Source organism: Camelus dromedarius, chromosome 14, assembly GCF_036321535.1.
Source record: "Camelus dromedarius isolate mCamDro1 chromosome 14, mCamDro1.pat, whole genome shotgun sequence".
NCBI classification, from domain to species: Eukaryota; Metazoa; Chordata; class Mammalia; order Artiodactyla; family Camelidae; genus Camelus; species Camelus dromedarius.
This window is the reverse complement of record NC_087449.1, coordinates 52,489,445-52,509,804: the sequence shown is the minus strand read 5'-3', so window position 1 is coordinate 52,509,804 and position 20,360 is coordinate 52,489,445. Positions and strand designations below refer to the sequence as shown.

The window sequence follows — 20,360 nt, the reverse complement described above, 5'->3', positions numbered from 1 at the left end:
TTACGTGACCACTGGTATGACTTATGAGTTTGCCCAATATCCCTTCTTTGCTGTTTCTATGACTCCACAAAGCGATGTGGAGACTCCAGGATTAATATACAGGAAGAGGCAACAATCCAGTGTGAAGGGGAGCACCAGGCAACATTTCTTGAAGCTGTTTTTCACAGTAAGCTCACTGCTTTAAATTTTGTTTATTTGAGATGACTTTGAAGGGGCCTCTCATCTCTCTCCTCCATGACTGCTTCTGGGTTTTGGGTGGGGAGGAAAAAAAGGTAAACTTCACTATGTATGTATTCTAATCCAGAGCATTTTACCAGTACTCACATTTTTCACCTCAGCTGAGCTCAGAATCCGCAGCCCATCTCATAGTCCCTCAGTCGTAGGCCACCTGGACACCTGGGTTTCTGGGGCTGCCTGGAGTTGGCTCCCTGGCTGGAAATGGAGGACACAATGGGTTGGAAATGAGGCATCTGGCTTTCCCCTATTCTCAGCAAGCCTGATGCCATTGAGGTATGTGCTAATCTGGGACTCTACCTTCTAAAGGGGAGATGGGGAGATGAGCAGCCTGGACCAGGCTGGGTAAAGGCTCAACAGCCAGGGACAAGAGAGAAGAGGGAGAGGAGGGGAGCTACTCAGCTTGATAGAGAATTTCCCTCCAGGATTCTGAGATAGTTTGGCCTCCCGGCTGCTTTCAAAAACAGGTTGGGCCTTAGTAATGCTGGGAAGTCACAGCCTCGTCCCTCTCAGGAGCCTTGAGAAATGACAAAGAATCTCTCAGATCGACCTTCCCACAGACCCTAATGGGATCAGGCTTCCTATTCTCAGCCACTGTGTCTGAGCATTTTGCTAATTCAGAAACAGCTGAGAGCAGACTGGCTGTGCTACAGCTCTGCGGGCTTTAGGGTGTCACCCTCACTCCTAAGCCTCTTTGCCTGGACTGGAGGCCTTTCCAATTAGATGTGGTCTCTAAGTTCCAAATGCTATCTCTCAGTTGTTGGGGGTCCCCAGTTCAGAGCCGTGTGTGTGTGTGTGTGTGTGTGTGTGTGTGTGTGTGTGTGTGTGTGTGTGTGTGTGTGTGTGTGTGTGTGTGTGTGTGTGTGTGTGTGTGTGTGTGTGTGTGTGTGTGTGTGTCACTTCCAGACTGTGTCTGTGAGATGTAAACAGCACTTTTCTGGAAGGCATCTTGGCAATATGAATCCAGAATCTATCGGGTACAAAGATGTTAATAACACCACTATTTACAACAGCAAAAAAGATTGGTAACGACTTATAGGCTAACTATGGGAATCTGGATAAGCAATGTTATGGCTGTACTACAGAATATTATCATGTAGACATTTAAAAGGTCTTTATATTTTTAATTACATGAAATAATGTTAACTGAAAAAAGCAGGCTACAAAGCAGTAACATACCCCATGTATATAAATGCTATAGCTATCCCTCCAAATGTGTAGAAAAATAAGACTAAAAGATAAAACACAAACTGTATTTATACATTTGAATAGGAAATTTATTATAAATTATAAATATTATTTGTGTGGTGGGATTATGGGTGACATTTTCATTTTCCAAGTTTTTTACTTCTCTATTTTTATCAGGAAAAAAAGAAATCTTAAGGAGGGAAGGGTATAGCTCAGTGGTGGAGTGCATGCTCAGCATGCACGAGGTCCTGGGTTCAATCCCTAGTACTTCCATTAACAAATAAAACCTAACTACCTCACCCCAGAAAAAAAAATTCAAAAATAAATAAAAGTCTTAAGGATGGTTGTCATATGCCAGCCAAATTGAGGATGGTTTTTCTCTTACCCTACAAACTTCACACTGAACAGACCTCACTTGAAACCCAGATGCCTCTGCTTTTCTGCATTAGCTGTCCCCTCCCCATGACAGAGGGAAGAGAAAATCATGTTGCTATCAGTGGGAGGTAAACAGAACTCCATTTACCAGAAGAGAAGACAGCCTTGCTGTCACACCAAGGCTGGAAAATAAAGTCCTGAATATTTCCATCCTCCACTCCATAACTGCAGAGAATAAATGCCGAGGGCGCTTGGATGTGAGGCCATAAAGTTCTAAATGACGCCTTCCTTCCAACTGGTGTGCTTTGGTGAGAGCTGGGGCCTCCGTGATGGGGTAAGCATCAAAACCCATGACCACAACTATCGGTACTAGTTTCAAAAAGGGCAGCATCCACCCTCATGCTCTAACTGGTGAAGGATTTGTCCAGCTGCCTGGGCGTCAGGATTCCTGGGCTCCAGTCCCCATAGGTGACTCATAGGGAGCCCCAGGCAGTACCTCCTGGCCTCAGTTTCCCTGGCTTGCACTGGTGATCGTCCCCACCAGTATTAACAACTGTGTGTGGTGTTAATAGGGTTAAGGTGCTTTGAACTCCTCAGATGAAAGGCAGGGGAAACAGCACCCAGTTATTATCCCCCATGCGGCCAGGCGTGGGAGCGGAGGTTGGCTGCTTTCATACTGTTCCAGCCCGGGGAGCCTCCTCATAGCCCCCCACTCTTCTGCTTCCTGCTCTGGAGGCCAAAACTGGGAAGCAAAGCTGAGTCACTCAATCTCAATGCCACTTCAGAACAGTTTTCCAAGTTGAATTCTCCAACTGCCCAAACCACCAGTCATCTGTCTCCCCCTTGATTTATGATAAAATAATACTCTACACGTGTTTAAATTCTTTGCCCTGATTGGCTACAAATCCTGTGGGAGAAGGGCCATGACTTTTCACCATTAAGTGTTCACCAGTTAAGAAGTCAGCAAAGTGAACTGAGAGGCTAACCGGAGTTCAAACTCCTCATCTTTCTGTTTCCTTACTGTAAAAGTGCAGCTTAGTTAATACTCCCCTCTTGTCTACATCTCTGGGAGTTGCTATAAAAGCCACATGAGGACTGTGTGTGGAAGCCCTTTGTAAAAAGCTAAGCCTTTCCCATGTGTTAACTGGATGGAATGTCTGCAAATAAGACTTCTGGCACAACTGCCATCTGTTTCCTTCTGTTTCTAGACTACAACTGAAAAAACAAAATTAAAATTAAAAAAGTAAGCCTGGAATGCCACCTGCTGGTTGAAAATAGGAATTGCACCCAACCAGTTGCAAGAAGAGCAAAGGAAGCAAACACCAGCATTTCCAACTTAAAGCCGTCTTAATTTTTGCTACAACCCTCATGGTATGATATTAGACACTAATATTTTTCTTTAAACAACTCATTTTGTATAAGTGATTTCATTTTAAAGTAAACTTTTAATCACAACTATAAATGGAAAACTAATTAACACTTGCCCTGCAAAAAATAAAACTGAAATAAATACAATGAAAATAAAACATTGTAAGATCTGCTAGGAAGTCTTGCCTGTGAAAGCTCAGGCATGAGGCTCACTGTTCAAACTGAAGATTAAGAAAAGTGCACAACTGGAGACTCTGAATCAATCCTCTGATATAACCCTGTGCTTTGGGGGAAGCAATGTCCTGTGAAGAAACGGCTCTTCTGAGGAAAGGTGACATTCCCAAGTTCCCAACCCCCCATTCCCAACTCTCTTGGCCTGGGTGGTTGAAGAAAGTTTGGAAGCCACAAAAAGTAGAAAATAAACTTGTAGCACACTCCATCATAGCCCGAGCGGGGCCAGCGCTGAATTCCCGGTGGCAGCGTCCAGAGCTCGTGAACACTGAGAGTGTAATGGGTGTTCTGCTTGGTGACATGTCTGGCTTTTGGCCAGAAGTCCTCTGCAGGGCTGAGTGTCCCCTGGCCAGTCTCCCATCTCTGGGTGGGAGGACTGCTCTTAGATCTGCAGAGCTGCTGAGCTGTCCGCTGCTCTCTGGGAGCCATCACTTTCCCCACTGCTGGGTCGTGCGTCTTGCTCTCCAGAGCCCAGCTTGTTGCTATAGCTGCATGGCCTCCTGCTCCACTGACTGCTCAGAGGGTGCCAGGTACTTCTCCTGGAGGCCCAGGGTGCTGATGGAGGGTTCGTCAAGGCTGACAGCACAAGCAAGGATGGGGAACTGGTCTGGGCGGGACCTGATCTCTCCTGATGCCCACCTTCCAATCACATCTGGCAGGTTCCTCCCATCCTGCTCTCTTCCTCATAATTATAGCTTCAGGCAACCCGGACCAACTGGGTTTGAGAAGCTCCTCAAAGCCTCCAGACCCCAGTGCTCCTCTGTTTGCCTCTCCCCACACTGCTGAGAAGCAAAGGACCAGAGAGGCTAACCCTCCAGCTCCGTGTCATGGCACATGCTCTGGAGCCAGGCCACTGGGGTCAAATCCTGATTTTGCCACTTCCTCTCATCTGTAAAACAGGGTGAAGATCAAATGAAACAACAAATACAATGTGCCTGCATGGCAACCAGCACACAGTAGGTGCTCAATAAATGTCTGTGACTTCTCTTGTTCTGTTAAAGGAGGGAACTCAAGGGAGCTCCAAGAAAACAACAGATTTCTGCTTGGGCTGTAGGTTGCCTTCTAGCTCCCTCTGGGATTGCAGGAAAGTGGGGCAGGAAGGACACCAGTCAGGTTCACACAGGAAAAGACCATGACATTGCTGATGGAGCCCTGTGAGGCTGGCCAGCCTAAGTTCTGGGTCTGGGGTCTGACTAGGAGACGGGTAGACTACGGCTAGACCATGGCTGCTCGACTAGATGACTCAGTGTCAGAACCTGAGATTCTACAATCAGACAGACCGAGGTTCCAACACATCCAATGGTCCCCTCAAACACAGCACAGCTGCCAGCCCCCACCTCTCTCACCCACATGACAAACCTGCTGTCTCCTCTGCCTTTTCTGATCTCAGGGACAACCACCCCTACCACTGTTTAAACCAGAAAACTGGGAGTCTAAATTCTGTGCTACCTCCTTCTATCCCATAACCTCCTGGTCACCAGCTCTGGCTGTCTATCTCTTGAATATTTTTCCAGTCCACACTCTTCTTTCTAGTCTCACTGTTTCATCTGTTCTCACCTGGAGACTGTAAAGATTTTCCTAGCCCCAATCACGTTCCTTAAAGGCATTTTCTACACTTGGAGGTGCTTTTCAAACATGTATATCTGATCACGCCACACTCTGCCCCTCGATAGTATGCTGGTTCCAACTGCCCACCCACAGGCTGAGGTCCACACAACTTAAGCAGGGCACTCAGGTCCTCCATCACCAGTCCCACCTGCCTCCCTCCCCTGTACCACTGCATCTCCCTTTCCCCTTCACACTCAAGACACCAGGCAAACCAAACCCCTTGGATCTCTCCCAAATGACCAATGCCGTTTCATTTCTGGGCCTCTGTATTTGTTGCTCCTTCTGATCAATATCCTCCCTTGTCCTCAGGTACAGCCAACCCCGAAGTTTTCTAAGGGACCAGTCACCAGGGAGCCCAACTGGTGAACATGAGATCAATCATCTGCAAAGACAGACATGGCCATTCCTGAGCCCAACGTCTCCCCCTCTTGGCTGTGGTGGAGGCTATAGAGTAAGGATACGAGGAGAAATGGAAGTCAGCTCCCATTGCAGCAGACATCATGGCCTCCAGGCTCCGTTGCTCCTGGACCCCAAAGCAGTAGCCATTGGCTTTATCCACAGCCTGCAGGACCCGCTGGATACTCTCCTTGTCCTGGGTAGGGAAGAGAGAAACAGCTCTGAGTGGAACAGAGGTATGTGCAATTGAGGTTGTTCCAAACTACCTGCTGTCTCCAAACACCCGCCTCGATCTTGCCTCAGAAAGCCTCTGTACATGCATTCCTTGGCCTGGAGTAATTCCACCTGTCCCCAGAGGCCTGGCTACACCCCAGCTTTCCTGATTACCCACCCAGCCAAATTAGAACAGATAAGCTCCTCTATGCACACCTATAGTCCCCCAGGTGTAGCCCTACAGCAGCTGTGATCTGACCATCTTATTAAGTTATTAACAAGTTATTAACTCCCCTGCCTCTCCTACTTGACTGTGCACCCCTTGAGATCAGGGACTCATCCCCAGTGCTGGGCACAGTACTTAGCTAACAGGAGGCATCCAATAAATATGTATATAAACTATTTGTTTATCCACATAAAAGTGATAAAATGGTCGCTGTATCACAGGCTGGGAAAGAGATCAAAATAATGCATGTACAGCCCTTAGTATAATGCCTAGCATGGAAAGCCTTCAATGAATGGTAATTGTTACAATTAATATTATATGGTTCACTTCCTCATTTTAGAGGAGAAAAGTGTGGCATTAAACAGGAAAGAGACAAGTTTGCTTAAGTCTACCCACTGCAGAAAGGAATCTAACGTGCACCGCTGACGCCCAGGCACCTTTGTAGGGTGCAAGGTGAGAGGCACAGGGTTGGGTACTACTCTGCAAAGACAACAGGCAGTTGCCCATCTTGAAGAAGCCTCAAAGACCTGTCCCTGGCCTTGGCCAAGTCCCTTGCTGGTGATTTTCTGAACTTAGCCATTTTCACACTAAGGAGGGAACATGTGTAGAGAGAACCCAGCAATACAGAACAGACAGGACCAAAGCTTGGCCCACCCTCTTTACTGAAATCCTGCCCACCGTGGTCTGGAAACCAAGGGGACCGAATGAGAGTCGGACCCTGGACAAAGACCATTGCTTAAGTCATCAAAGCCTCCTATACCCTTGGCATGGTGAGGTCCCAGGCACTTCAGAGTCGATATCCAAGGGGTAAGGCCTCTTAGTGCCCAGTAGAGGCACACAGGCACACCTCAGAGATGTTGTGGATTGGATTCCAGACAATCAGAATAAAGCAACTATCGCAATAAAGTGAATCACACAAATTTTTTGGTTTCCCAGTGCATATTTCATGTTTATATTTTACTATAGTCTATTAAGTGTATAATAGCACTGTGTTCAAAAAATATAAATGTACTTATCTTAATTAAAAAATACTTTATTGCTAAAAAAAATGCTAACCATCATCTGAGCCTTCAGCAAGTTGTAGTCTTTTTGCTAGTAGAAGTTCTTGCCTTGGTGTTGATGACTGATGACTGATCAGGGTGGTAGCTGCTGAAGGCTGGGGTGGCTGTGGCAATTTCTTAAAGTAAGACAGCAGTGAAATTTGCCACATCGATTGATTCTTCCTTTCATGAATGATTTCTCTGTAGCATGCAATGCTGTTTGATAGCATTTTACCCACAGTAGAACTTCTTTAAAAACTGGAGTCAATCTTCTGAAACACTGCTGCTACTTTAGCAACTAAGCGTATGTAATATTCTAACTCCTTTATTGTCATTTCAACAAGGTTTCTTTTTTTGTTTGTTTGTTTGGGGGTTTTTTTTTGGGGGGGTAATTAGGTTTCATATTTTTATTTATTTATTTTTTAACAGAGGTACTGGGGATTGAACCCAGGATGCTAAGCATGCACTCTACCACTCAGCTATACCCTCCTCCTCATTTCAACAATCTTCACAGCATCTTCACCAGGAGTAGATTCCATCTCAAGAAACCAATTTCTTTGCTTATCCATAAGAAGCAACTCCTCATCCATTCACATTTTATGAGATTGCAGCAATTGAGGTACATCTTCAGGCTCCATTTCTAATTCTAGTTCTCCTGCTGTTTCTACCACCTCTGCAGTGACTCCTCCACTGAGGTCCTGAACCCCTCAAAGTCATCCATGAGGGAATTAACTTCTTTCAAACTCCTGTTAATGCTGATACTTTGACCTCTTCCCACGAGTCATGAATGTTCTTAATGGCATCAAGAATGCCAACCCCTTTCCAGCTTTTCAGTTCACTTTGCCCAAATCCGTGAGAGGAATCACTACATACAGCAGCTAGAGCCTTATGAACTGTATTTATTAAATACTAAGACTTGAAACTTAAAATTACTCCTTGATCCATGGGCTGCAGAATGGATGTTGTGTTAGCAGGCATGAAAACTATCTCCATCAGAACTCTTGAATGACCAGGTGCATTGTCAATGAACAGTAATATTTTAGAAAGAATCCTTTTTTCTGGTAGTAGGTCTCAATACTGGGCTTAAAATATTTAGTAAACCATGTTTAAATAGATGTGCTGTCATCCAGGCTCTGTCGTTCCACTTAAAGAGCACAGGCAGAGTAGATTTAGCATAATTCTCAAGGGCCCTAGGATTTTTGGAATGGTAAATAAGCATTGGCTTCAACTTAAAGTCACCAGCCGCCATTAGTGCCTCATAAAAGACTCATCTTGTCCCTGGAAGCTTTGAAGCCAGGCACTGACTTCTCCCTAGCTATGAAAGTCCTAGATGGCATCTTCTCCCAACAGAAGGCTGTCCTGTCTACACTGAAAATCTGTTTAGTGTAGCCACCTTCATGAATGATCCCAGCTAGATGCTCTGGGTAACCTGCTGTAGCTTCTACATCAGCACTTGCTGTTTCACCTTACGCTTTGATGTCATGGAGATGTTTCTTTCCTTAAGCCTCTGCTAGCTTCAAACTTTTCTTTGGCAGCTTCCTCACCTCTCTCAGCCTTCAGAGAACTGAAAAAAATTAGGGTCTTGCTTTGGCTTAAGGAAATGTTGTGGCTGGTTTGATCTATCCAGACCACTAAAACTTTCTCCTTATCAGCATCAAGGCTGTTTTGCTTTCTTATCATTCCTGTGTCCACTTGGAGTAGCACTTTTCACTTCCTTCAGGAACTTTTCCTTTGCATTTACAACTTGGCTAACTGTTTGGTGCAAGAGGCCTTGCTTTCAGCCTGTCTTGGCTTTCAACATGCCTTCCTCACTAAGCTTTATCATGTCTAGCTGTTAGAGTGAGAGATGTGATGCTCTTCCTTTCACTTGAACACTTAGGGGCCATTGTAGGGTTATTAACTGACCTAATCCTCACACTGGCGTGTCTCAGGGAATAAGGAGGCCGGAGGAGAGGGAGAGAGATGGGGGAACAGCCAGTCAGTAGAGCAGTCAAAACACACATAACATTTATAGGTTAAGTTCACCATCTTATATGGGTGCAGTTGGTGGTGCCCCAAAACAATTACAACAGTAACATCACTTACGGTGAAAAAGAATATGAAAACGAATATATGCATATTCATGTATGACTGAAGCATTGTGCTGTACACTGGAAGTTGACACATTGTAAACTGACTATACTTCAAAAAAAAAAAAAAAAGAAAAAAAACCCCAGAAACATCAAAGATCACTGATCACAGATCACTATAACAGATGTAATAATAATGAAAAAGTTTGAAATATTGTGAGAATTACCAAAACGTTACACAGACATATAAAGTGGGCAAATACTGCAGGAAAAATGGTGCCCACAGACTTGTTCAATGCAGGATTGCAATAAACCTTCAATTTGTGTTACAAAAAAGAAAGAAAGAAAGAAAGAAAGAAAGAAAGAAAGAAAGAAAAAGACAGAAAGGAAGAAAGAATTAGTATCTGAGAAGCACAATAAAGTGAAGTGTGCTTGTACCTGGATGTTGAGAGGGATGAAGGAGACCAGGCTGTAGTCTTCGATGAGCTGCACCAGTTTCTCATTGAGCTGACGGTAGTGGCGGAAAAAAGGATCAGAAGCCAGGTGGTCAAGCAGGTAGGAGAGGTCCAGGACCTCTGTATAGTAGTCCAGGTTGAAGGCTAAGAAGAGAAACTGGTGTTCAGGAGCAGCTGGCATCAGGCTAATGACTTGAGGACAGGGAAGATGTACCAAGAACAGTGCCTGGGCCCTCCTCACGAGGCTCACAGTCAGGCAGCACCCTTGGGACCCGGCACACACACACACACACACTGCAAGGACTCTATCTAGCAGGGTTGTCTCTTGGGAAAATCACTTTCCCTTTCTGGACCAGTTCCTTCCTAATGTAAAACGAGAAGACCAGACTAGAGGACTCAGAGGTCCCTGACTCAGTATTGTGAATACAAACTTCCCACTAAGAGGAGGAAAGTGGGCCTCCTTGCACTATTTTTGCCTGGAAAACTCAAGCAGTTAGGCTACTCAGCAGGTCCATCCCAGAGTGAGCTGAGGGGACTGACCAACTCCCTGTGCTCTACTTCCTGTGTTCTAATCAGCTCTAATTAGAAACAGACATCCCTATGTCTGTGCAGAAAAAAGTCCTGGGCATCCCAGCAAACTTCTTAGATTGCCTGACAGGTATGCTTCTCACTGAGAATTAAGAAACTGGAGCCAGGTACACCCGGGTTTAGATTTCATCTCAGCTAATATACTAGCTGAGTGATTGGCTTTGGGCTATTCATATAATGTCTCTGGGTCTCAGTTGCCTGATCTGGTTTGCACTTGTTTCTTGTGAGGATGACTGGCAGGAGTTAGAGCTAGAAATGTAGAGGACCAGCATGAAGCCATCTGGGCTGGAGGCTGTGAAGTGGGAGGGGGCCTGGGAAGACTGCAAACCTGGGCGGAGAGAAAATGGGGCTTCTGGGCTTGCCATGAGATAGACCAGGACTCGGGCTGAGGTGGCCCCTCCAAGGTGCCTCCATGTCCTGACTAGCCAGTCACTCTCCCTGGACAAGGCCCTGACACTTTATTCTCCCAACAACCTCCCTTCCTGCTCACTGCTGGTCATTTCAGCTGGTTCTCTAGGTTCCTTTGTGGTAGGAGATGCTATTTAAGGAACTGATGCCCCCAGCTCAGCAGAGCACTAATTCTGCAGGGAAAAAAATGCCGGCCATTAGACCCCCAGGCAACACCCTGGCCGAGTACCAGCCTGCTTCTCCCTCAGGCTTTCCCACCTTGACAAATGGCACCTTTATTCATCCACTGGCTCAGTCAGACACCAGAGAGTCATCTTAATTCCTCTGTCTCCACATCCAATCTACCAGCAAATCCAATTTCTTGGGTAAGTTTTGAATCTATCTACTTCTCTCCATTCCCACTACCATGGCCTGGGCTGCTGCAGAAACCTCCTGCAGGATCTGTTTTCATTCTTGTCCCTTTCCATTCATTCTCCACAGAACAGCCAGAAGGACCTTTTCAGTTCATGCTGTTCTCTTGTTTCTTATTCATCAATGGCTGTTCTGTGTTTCAACAATACAGGTTCCAGCCCCTGCCTAGCTCTCTGATCTCACTTCCTACCACCCTTCCCCCAGCCACTATCTCAGCTACCCTGGGCTCCCCCCACTCCCCACCCCCTTTTCCTTGAGCACAAAAAGCTCTTTCCCTAAGGGCCTTTGCTCCTACTGGTCTCTGCCTCCTTGTCACCATTTGGGTCTCAGTTCACGTGATACTGTTCACTCCCTTACTCCCACTCACTGTCCCATCACCTTCTAATTCCTTCATAATACATATCACCATCTGTAGCTCTCTTGTCCCCAAAACCCAGAACAGTATCTGACACAGAGTGGCACAAAATAAATGGGCAGGGGTCAGGGCCTGCCTGTGGCTACTATTATCAGACCATGCATGGTCCCTGGAGGCAGCTTCCTTCAGTTGAGATCTCTGCTTCACTCCAGTCCAGATGCTGCCCTACTTTTTGCCTGCCAGAACAGGAGCTCTTACCCAGCTTCCCATAATGCTCAATGAGGTCCATCTTGGAGAGGAGGTTGACATGGGGCAGCTCCACATGCAGCATAGTGGCCAGGGAGGTACACAGTACAGAAATGAACTTGGCAGGGTCTGTGCAGTAGTGAGAGTCCACCAGATGGACAGCAGTCAGCTGGGAGGGAAGGAAGAAATAGGATGAGGGGTCTGGGGAGGCAGAGAACATTAGGGCCTATGTCTCCCCTATCAGATTGGGACTTCTGAGGACAAAGAGCAAGCCTTCCCACTAGTCTCCTCCTCCTCGTTTTTCATTCTAATAGCCAATCACTTTCTTATCCCAAAAGATACGGGGCACTTTTTCCTACAAGATGCCTTGCACTGAGCCTCCCAGTGGGCAACTGGTTCAATTCCCACTTTATCTGACTCTGTTCTTTCACTTTCTTTTGCCTACTAAGTCACAACAATCACCATGCCACTTTCCACATAACCCCTTCCATATTTCCAATAATCCCAAGTTGGGTATAACACATCCACTTTACAGATGAGAAAACTGAGGTTCAGAGAGATAAACTGATTTGTCCAGGATTACACACCGAGTCAGTGGCGGAGCCAGAATTCGAACTCACACCTGTTTTATTCCAAAGCGACTCTGCCCTACCTTGCTGTGGGACATGGGCGCATGGCATCTGCCCCCCCGTCTCAGTTCCTCCATCTGCAAAATTAGCCTGCCGAACCCCAGACGCACCCTAAGGTCCCACTGCGCCATTTGGGAGAAGATGCTGCGCAGGGCTCCGTGGTGCGTGCAGAGCTCCACTTGGCCAGGGCAGTCGAAGAGGAAGTAGTGACCGCGGAGGGGGTCGAGCTTGGCACGCAGCCAGTCCAGGTTGGCCTCCAGGTATTCCATGCAGTAGAGCAGGCCGCCGTTGGGCCCCAGCTGCAGCGCGTCCATCACGTCGCCCAGCCCCACCAGCTCGCCCACGTCCACGGCGCACTCGTACGGCAGCCCCTCGTTGGCCGGGTCCAGGTTCACCACCGCCACGCGCCGGCCTAGCGCGCGCAGGAACTCACTCATGCCCAGGCAGTACGTGGTCTTCCCCGAGCCCGGAGGGCCAATCACCGCCTGCCCAAAGGCTGTGGCCGGAGCGGCCCCCGCCATGGGCGGCACACAGCCCCCTACAGGGCAGATAAACTCCGCGGGGAAGCAGGGTGGGAGTCACGCCGGAGACGAGCCGAGGGCGACGGAATCCCCGATGTGCACTATGTCAGGGGCCGGCGGCGATGCCCGAGGGTCACCTAAGGAGGAAGAGCAGGAACCCGCACGCGGCAAGACCAGACGTCCAGGTACTGATGGGACCAGTACCCGACTTCCGGACGACGTCGGAAACAGCACGGCCCAGAGAGGAAGTTCCGCCCTCGCGGTGACGTAGCAACTAGGCGCCGAGGGGCGTGGTGACAGCGGGGCGTCGGACGGACGTGCGGTCCTGGGACAACCTTTCAGGGCATTTTCCCACCTTCCTCCTCCCCCAATTAGAAGAGAAAGAGAAATTCGGTAGTAAACTTTATTCTCCCGTTAAGTCGCAGACCCGGGACACCTGCTGCAGACTCTCCGCTGTCCGGTCCCAGCCAGTTAAGGGTAGAGGCATTGGAGGGCCCGCCCCAAGACCATCTCTTCGGAGCACAAATCCTCTCCTTTTCCATATCCCTTTCCCCCTCTTTCTGGGCTTCATGATGACCCCCATCCTCCTACCCCCCGGGAGGGTTGTGCTGATAACCTCAGTCAGTCCAGCTTTTCGAGGTACTGGAGGAGGCAACAGGAGCAAGCCCAAACAGAGACTAGGGTTAGGAGACACCGTGGAGAGGTCATTAAGCCCTATCATCAAATAGAAGAATAGGGGACTGTCTCTAAAAACACCCCTGAGGTAGAGAACCAGAAGGCAAGTTCTGAACAAAGCATCTTGAACAAGCCGCACAGACTGTTGCTCCCAGAATTCTTTCTCCTTTGGTGGGAGATAAGGCTGGGCACAGGGTGGCCACTTTGCAGTTGTAAGTAATCCTGACTAAGGAAGCCCTTGACCCTGTCACTCAGGTTCTGAGGGGCTGTCCAAGGCACAGCTGGAACCCCTCACAAAGGCCATGTCTGCTCGAAACTTCATGCTGGTCGGTGGCTGGCGGCGGAGCAGTGACTCCCCCTGGTCCTGGGGTAGGGGTTCATCGTAGATAGTGGAGATGAGCCCCAGGCCAGTTCCACGGGGCCTCTTCAGTTGCCCAAATGGCTGTAGCTTCTCTCCATGGTATCTGGATGAAAAAGTGCTCTCAGTGAGAGGGCTGCTCTCTCACCCCAGTAAGGGGTTGGGAAAGGGCAGGGAAATAGCTACTACATATCTGGTTTGTCCCAAAGACAGCATTTAAATCTGGATCTTTGCTCTCCAGCTCCCTTATCCATCCATTAATAGTGCCAGAAACCAGAGGCCTCACATACTGCTTTCATTTCAAACAGTATTAGCAATTTAGAACAACTGTCACCACTTTATGACTTACAGTCACTCCCTAACAACAATCATCAAGTCCAAACTCTTCAGATCCGGGGGAATAACTCCCCCAGGAGATCAATGATCCTGTCAAGCCTGAGGGCTCAGTCTTGGAAAAAATAGGGCCAGACCTACTTTTTCCTTCTAATTCTGCTTTGAAGTTCATTCCCTAGGGGTCTCTAGCACCCAACCCAAAACCAGAGGGAAAGGGGAACTGGGGTACAGCTGAAAGGCTTGCTTGGGCTCCCAGGGAAGTCCCTCAGCCATACTCACCCCAATCCACGCTTGCATCTGGGGTGTTGGCCGTCACTATCCAGGGCCTCAGGTACCCCTGAGCACTGGCTGCCCAGGCCCTGGCCCTCAGCCCAGCCCTGTCGTTCCATCACCTTTCGTCCAATGCCCTGTAGAGGGAAGGTAGAAGACTCAAGAAATGGCTCCTGCTGGGGTCAGAGAGGAAATGGGGGTAGAGAAGGAAATGAGAGGGGTCAGGGGGCTGGGCACAGTGCTCACCTTGGTATGGCGCTCAAAGGTGCCCACCTGGCATCCAGTCACAGAGCCAGCCTCCTGGCCATCACGGAGTCTCCGTTCCAGACGCATCTGGACAGAGTCTCGGGCATCCTTGTCTCCACCATCTGAGGAAGCAGCCCAGTTTGAGGAAGGGTCTCTCTCAGCAGAAAAGGGGAATATCAGGTTTCTAGACCCTCCTCACAAGATTTATGTATTCATCTTTATGGTGTTTTATTACTTTATTATTATTTCTCTCATTAGGCTGGAAGCTCACCAAGAGGTAAGAACCATGGCTGTCTCATCTTACAGTTGAGGAAAATGCGGTGGAGAAAAGTCACAGAGCCATAAACTGAGAGATGGAACTAGAACCCTTCCCATCCCGCAACCACCCTAGGTCATTTTTGACTCCAAAGTCTAAATTCTTAACCAGAGCCTGAACTCCTGCCCCTCCCACTGTACTAGGGCCTGCCCATCAGAACCAGAGCTCCCTGAAGGCTGTTCCTACATGTCCTTCCTCCACAAAGAAAGGAAAAATGCTCTGCCCACAATCAGCACTTAATGCACTCAACCAGAGACGTTTTAAGAGAGGAACACTCTCAGTGGGCTACCCCAAGGGAACCGGTGCCCCGTCTCAGCCACTGCTAAGCAGGACTGGGAAAGTGTCCCTGCAAGGCCAGGGCACCATTCCACCTCGCAGTATTGCAAGCCCTGGTTCAGTACCTGTATCGTAGTACACAGTCATGTCCACATCCCAGTCATCAGCTGTCTGTTCATCAAAGTCTGCAGATATAAAAACATTAAGCAGAGTAAGCTAGGGACTTTCAGTTCTGTTGAGAGTTAAATCTAGATGTAAGACACACGTTTTAGAACTTGGGGCTTTTGATTGTACTTTCAAATCTTTCCTCTGGGAGGGTCATTCAGAATTTGCAGGAGGGCATCTTCACTCCACTCCACTGATCCCTCACCCCTATAAAGGATGACTGGTCTCTCATATACAACCAAGGAAAGCCTCTTCCCTAGCCCCTTCTTTGGGCTCACTGCCAGGGAACCCACCGTGTGGAGCAGAGCACCCTGAGTGAATGCAGCAGGGGTCATCCCTGCCCCTGCCCAGGTGCCAGCATTACCTCCTTCTTCCTCCTGCCAGAACTGGGCGTCAGTGTAGAACACCAGGCCAGAGCCGCCCTTCTCCCACTTGAGCTCAATCTCCTCCTCAAAGAGCCGCTCAGTGGTCCGCTCCTGCCCAGTCACGTCCTCGTGCAGTGCTTCATGCCGCTCCCACTCCTCACCCCGGTCATCATCCTGGAAGAAGGTGGGGAGAAGTGACCTGCCTGTCCAGCTTCCTGATCTCATGCACGCAAGGAGGGCAGCTCAGGGCACAGTTCCGTTCCTCCAAATCTCTCTGAGAAACAGCACATTTTTAACCCTCAAGGTCTGACCAACACACCTCTCCATGCCCTGACTCTTTCTCAACATACTTGGCCCTTTCCCCCACAAGCCTGACTCATTCGTATCCTTGTGCTTTTGGCCATCTTGTTCTCCCTTAAGTATCTGCCCTCCTCTTCCACCACCACCTCTTCTTCACTTGGTTAAATCCTCCTCATCCCTCAAGTTCTGCAGCCTATGTGAAGCCCCCACACCGAGACCCACAGCACTCTCACTGGTCTCTGAACTTCTGAGTGCCAATCCATACACACTGTTACACCTTTATACATTATGTCACAAAGAAAGAAGGGCAAGAACTAATATCTATTATCTACTATGTATCAGGCCCTTCACATATCTTAGCTTCTTTAAGCACCCCAACAACCCTGTGAGGTAAGTACTATTATTCCCATTCTACAGACGAGGAAACCTCAATCCAGAGGAGTAAAGTGATTTGCCCGAGAGTACACCAAGAGGGAGGCAGAGACAGCATTCAAACCAATACCATATCATAGCCTTTCCAGATGCTGCTTCTCTCTCTTCAAGGAGATGTAAGGCTCTTTGAGAGAAGGAAATGGGTCTTAGAATGTCTTTGGAGTCCCGCACTAGCCCCTGTGTTTACAACTGCTCAACTGGACTTGTGGAATGACAAGATGACTCCTGGCTTGAAATTTTGGGGGCCCCTGTCCCAGTGAAACTCCAGGAGGCTTCAGCAATCACTGCTGCAGATCAAGTGCTGGAGAAAAGTCAGGACAGTACCACACTAAAGGATGTGGTCCAGATGTGTTAGCAACACTGAGATGGCAGCTTTGAAGACATCAATTACTTCTTACACAGAGTATGCAGTAAAAAAAAAAAGTTCCCCAACAAATCACACCTCTCCTGATTTTATGGATGAACAATCAAGTTTGGAGAAAGAGACAGAAGAAATGACTATTTCACTGATAATGTTAGAGTGGAGGCTGATGTTTAATCCACTGACTCAAGGTCAGAAAATAGATGCGACTTCTCAGCCACAAAATGAAAGCACGCAGAGGTTAGACAAGCAGCAAAGAGGACTGAGTTCACATCTTAGCTCTGCCTCTACCTCCTTAGATGATCTGTCTCTCAGTCAGTAGATTTCATCAATGAAAAGGGCTCTCCTTACATTTCTTCTGAAGAAATGAAAAGAAGATCCTTTTGTGAATCTTTTGATAAAAGCTCTGGCCCCTCTCCCCAAAGAAACACATACTTGCAAATGCAGTTTTGCATTCAATGTCAGGGAGTTCAAAGTCTTTGGAACCCTCCTGAGGATCCCAGGCCTAGAACTCTTGTAATATACAATTGAAGAGTGGTAGTATTAATGTCTTGGCCTCTCTAAGCTGCCAACAAGGACAGGATGGCTCACTGTACTCACGTCATCTGAGTGTGACTCTTCTTCCTCTTCCCCTTCTTCTTCTGGCTCTCCACAGGGGTTGGCTGGTATGTCTGCCAGGCAGGTTCCCTGGGGTATTTCCTCACCCTCTGCCGTGTACACAAACTCTTCCTGCTCCACAGTCTCTGAGTCCTCATACTTGAAGGGCACATTGCCATAGCGCCGGGAGGAACCTGTCTTGGGGAACTGGAGCTGCAGCTGGGTGATGATCCGAGGGGGTAGGCGGCAGGCCCGGATCAACTCCAAAAAGACCTGCAAGGGAGTCCCCACGTTCCCACTGGGCATCAGCACTGGTGGGTTCAGCTCTGGCAGTTGCCTCAGATCGGCCAGTGTGAAAGCTTCACTCTTAGCCTTCCGACTCTGCAGTTCCTTCCGGGTCTTGAAGGGAAAGGATCCCAAACCTTGGGAAGCAGGGAGAAGAAGGCTCTTGAAACCTGGAAGTCTTCAGCAATACTTGAGCCAGAAATTGATCAAGGTTTAAACACCTTAGCCTAATGCTATTTCTCCCTTTCAGACTTTCCCAGAGTTCCTTCCTCTGTTTCCTGACCAGAACCACCTAGTAATTTCATGCCATTTCTCATCACCTTGGCTGAGCTCACAGGTTTCTTCCAGCTCTGGTTCCTATTGACCTTTTGATTCTCAACTGCCACCGATCCCCACCCCTGCACACCTTCATACCATTTGTTCCAATCAGAGCGAACAATTTAACATGCCGGGAAAGTTTCATGGGCTTTCACCTCTCTGTCCATGTCATTGCAAATGCCATTTATTTTGAACACCATTCTCTCCCAAAAACCCGTTTATCTTTCAAGATCTAGATGAAAAGCCACATTTCCTGATCCCTGTAGGCAATCAGTTCCTCCCTCCTCTGACATCTCATGGCAGTTGGTGTTAAGGAGCACAGGCTCTGAGCAAAATACCTGGTTAGTACTGTGACTGTAACCTTGAGCAAGTACCAACTTCTGTATCCTTTAGTTTCCTCACTACCCCTCAAATGGGTAACAACAGCTCTTACCTTATAGAATTATGAGGAGTCAATAAGAAAATGAAAGGCTTAAAAGCGCAGAGAAGTGCTCAGTAAACGTTAACAATTATAATGGCATCTCTGTGACAATTACCTTTTTACAAATCTGTCTTCCTCTCTGGATTCTAAGCACAGGCTGTATCCAACTGTTCTCTGCATACCAGCTAGAGTCACACTAGGTCTAGCAATATAGGCTACAGTTGTTGAATGAATGAATTAGAGGACTCTGCACTGTGTTTCTTGTTTCCCTATCAAAGTGATTTCCCATGAAAATAGCTGTCCAGAGAAAAGTTTGTCTCTCCATTTGCATCTTGCCAAGAGAGGACTGGATGGGGGGCAACAAAGAGAGTGTAAGAAAGACAATACCTGATTTCCTTTTTCCTCTTATGCGTCAGTACAAAATTAAAAGGGTCTCAGAACAGAATAAATTGGAAAGGTCATCCGAATAGGCCTTTTCCTCCGCGCCCCGAGTTTTACTACCGTCCAAGTTGAGCCTTAAGTTTTGTCCATAAATGATCTAAACTTCTAAAGAGCCCTAACGAGATACCTGAGTTAGCCTCATCACTCCTCAGGCAAGGTGCCTCTGTTCCAGTGCCTGTAGGCCCAGTCTATCATCTTTCCCGTCTGTACCTGATGCCTCAGTAGGTAGCCGAAGTCTGCGGATGAAACAACGACCAGGTAACCAAGTCCCTTGAGAATCCAGCCACCGGCGGCCCGAGTACATGCGGAGAAACCTCTGGGCTTGAGCTGCCCCCCGTACCGAGATGACGCAGCAGCAGGTGCGAGTCTGGGCGGAAGCAGAATCCTGAGTGGAGAGAGCGCGGGCATCGTTTTGATTGAGACCCTGGCTAATAGGAGTTAGGGTAGAGTCGGGAGTAACCTGGGAGGGGGCCCGCTCAGGCCGATGCCGGTAGTGGAAACAGAGGAAGCCACAGCCGCGCTGTTCCCGGAACTGGCTAAAGTAGCTCCGTAACTGGGCTGAGCGCAACTCCGAGGGTATACCGCACACTATTAAGTAAACTGCCGCCTCCTCCTCCGCCTCGCTGGACACCGCCATTTTAGATGTCACATGATCGGCTGCAACCAACTCTCGCGATAACAGCGCGAGCGGCGCTAGGGTGTTGCAATCCTGTGAAACCCGTGATCTACAGTTCGCACGGGTTGTGGATGTGGCACCGAGAGCTGCGAAAAAACGGAAGGAAGTCGTTTGGTCCCTTTCCCACAGACAGAAGCTGGTAATGTTGGATAAAGCTCACCTGAGAAATGGGGCTTTAGCACTTTTTCGTAAAGCTCTAACGAGGATTAAATTAGAAGCCTGAGGGGGCAGTTTTTTAATATTTTTAGCTGTTGGGTAATCTCCCAAACTTAATCTCAATTCTTTATCAGTTCAGAGGTTTTTCAGTCGTTCATCCTTTTATTCTTCCAAAACATATTGGTGAACTCCCACAAATCACTAATAAAATGATAATCCAATTGAAAAGTGGGCCGGAGGACCCTTCACAGAAGAGAAACACATCCAATTAACAATGAAAGATGTTAAGTCTCAGTCATTAAGGACATGTAATGAGTTCCACCTTCATAGCCATCAGATTGGCAAACATTTTTAAATCCTCAAATCCTCTTTTAGATTCTGACGATGTAGAGCAACTGGATTTCCTACACGCTGTTCAAGTGTAACCTGTTACCACCGCTTTGGAAAACAATTTGGCATTACCCTGTAAAAGTGAAATTGTGTACACATACCTTTTGATCCAGCAATTCCACTTTCAGTTATATACTTTAAAGAGATTCTTGTTTATGTTTATCAGGAGATACCGAACCTTGCTCAGCCCTGTGATCCTGGAAAACAACGAAAATTTAACAAACTCCTCCCACAATTTTGTGTTCTGGAACACAACTTAACTGCAAAGAAACACCCTTCCTTATATGACTTAGGTAAAGTCATGAGTGCTCCCTTTTTAACCTACGGCAAGGCACAGACTGCAAATTTCAGTTCTTTTGCCTCATAAATGCTTAGATGAACTGCTGTCCCCACTGATCAATGAGGACAAAATGCTTGT

The 20,360-nt window shown here is 47.8% G+C and overlaps 2 protein-coding genes across 3 annotated transcripts; both read right to left on the bottom strand.

Annotated features, from left to right (window-relative positions):
- Positions 1-1,489: 1,489 nt before the first annotated feature.
- On the bottom strand, positions 1,490-12,787 carry GPN2 (GPN-loop GTPase 2). Of its 2 annotated transcripts, none has more exons than XM_031464455.2 (5): positions 12,064-12,787; positions 11,424-11,580; positions 9,387-9,547; positions 5,466-5,596; positions 1,490-3,951 (listed from the first exon to the last, which is right to left on the bottom strand). In XM_031464455.2, the coding sequence occupies exons 1-5, from the start codon at positions 12,559-12,561 to the stop codon at positions 3,879-3,881; spliced, it is 1,020 nt and encodes a 339-aa protein (XP_031320315.1). In that variant the 5' UTR covers positions 12,562-12,787; the 3' UTR covers positions 1,490-3,878. The 2 variants fall into 2 exon arrangements, with proteins under 2 accessions (XP_031320315.1, XP_010992050.2); XM_010993748.3 differs by having other exon boundaries at positions 12,151-12,787.
- A 163-nt stretch (positions 12,788-12,950) lies between these two features.
- Positions 12,951-19,374, bottom strand: GPATCH3 (G-patch domain containing 3). The gene is made up of 7 exons (XM_010993750.3): positions 18,931-19,374; positions 17,259-17,677; positions 15,565-15,739; positions 15,161-15,220; positions 14,444-14,565; positions 14,207-14,334; positions 12,951-13,700 (listed from the first exon to the last, which is right to left on the bottom strand). Exons 1-7 carry the CDS (start codon positions 19,355-19,357, stop codon positions 13,484-13,486), a joined length of 1,548 nt encoding a protein of 515 aa, XP_010992052.1. The 5' UTR covers positions 19,358-19,374; the 3' UTR covers positions 12,951-13,483.
- Positions 19,375-20,360: the final 986 nt, after the last annotated feature.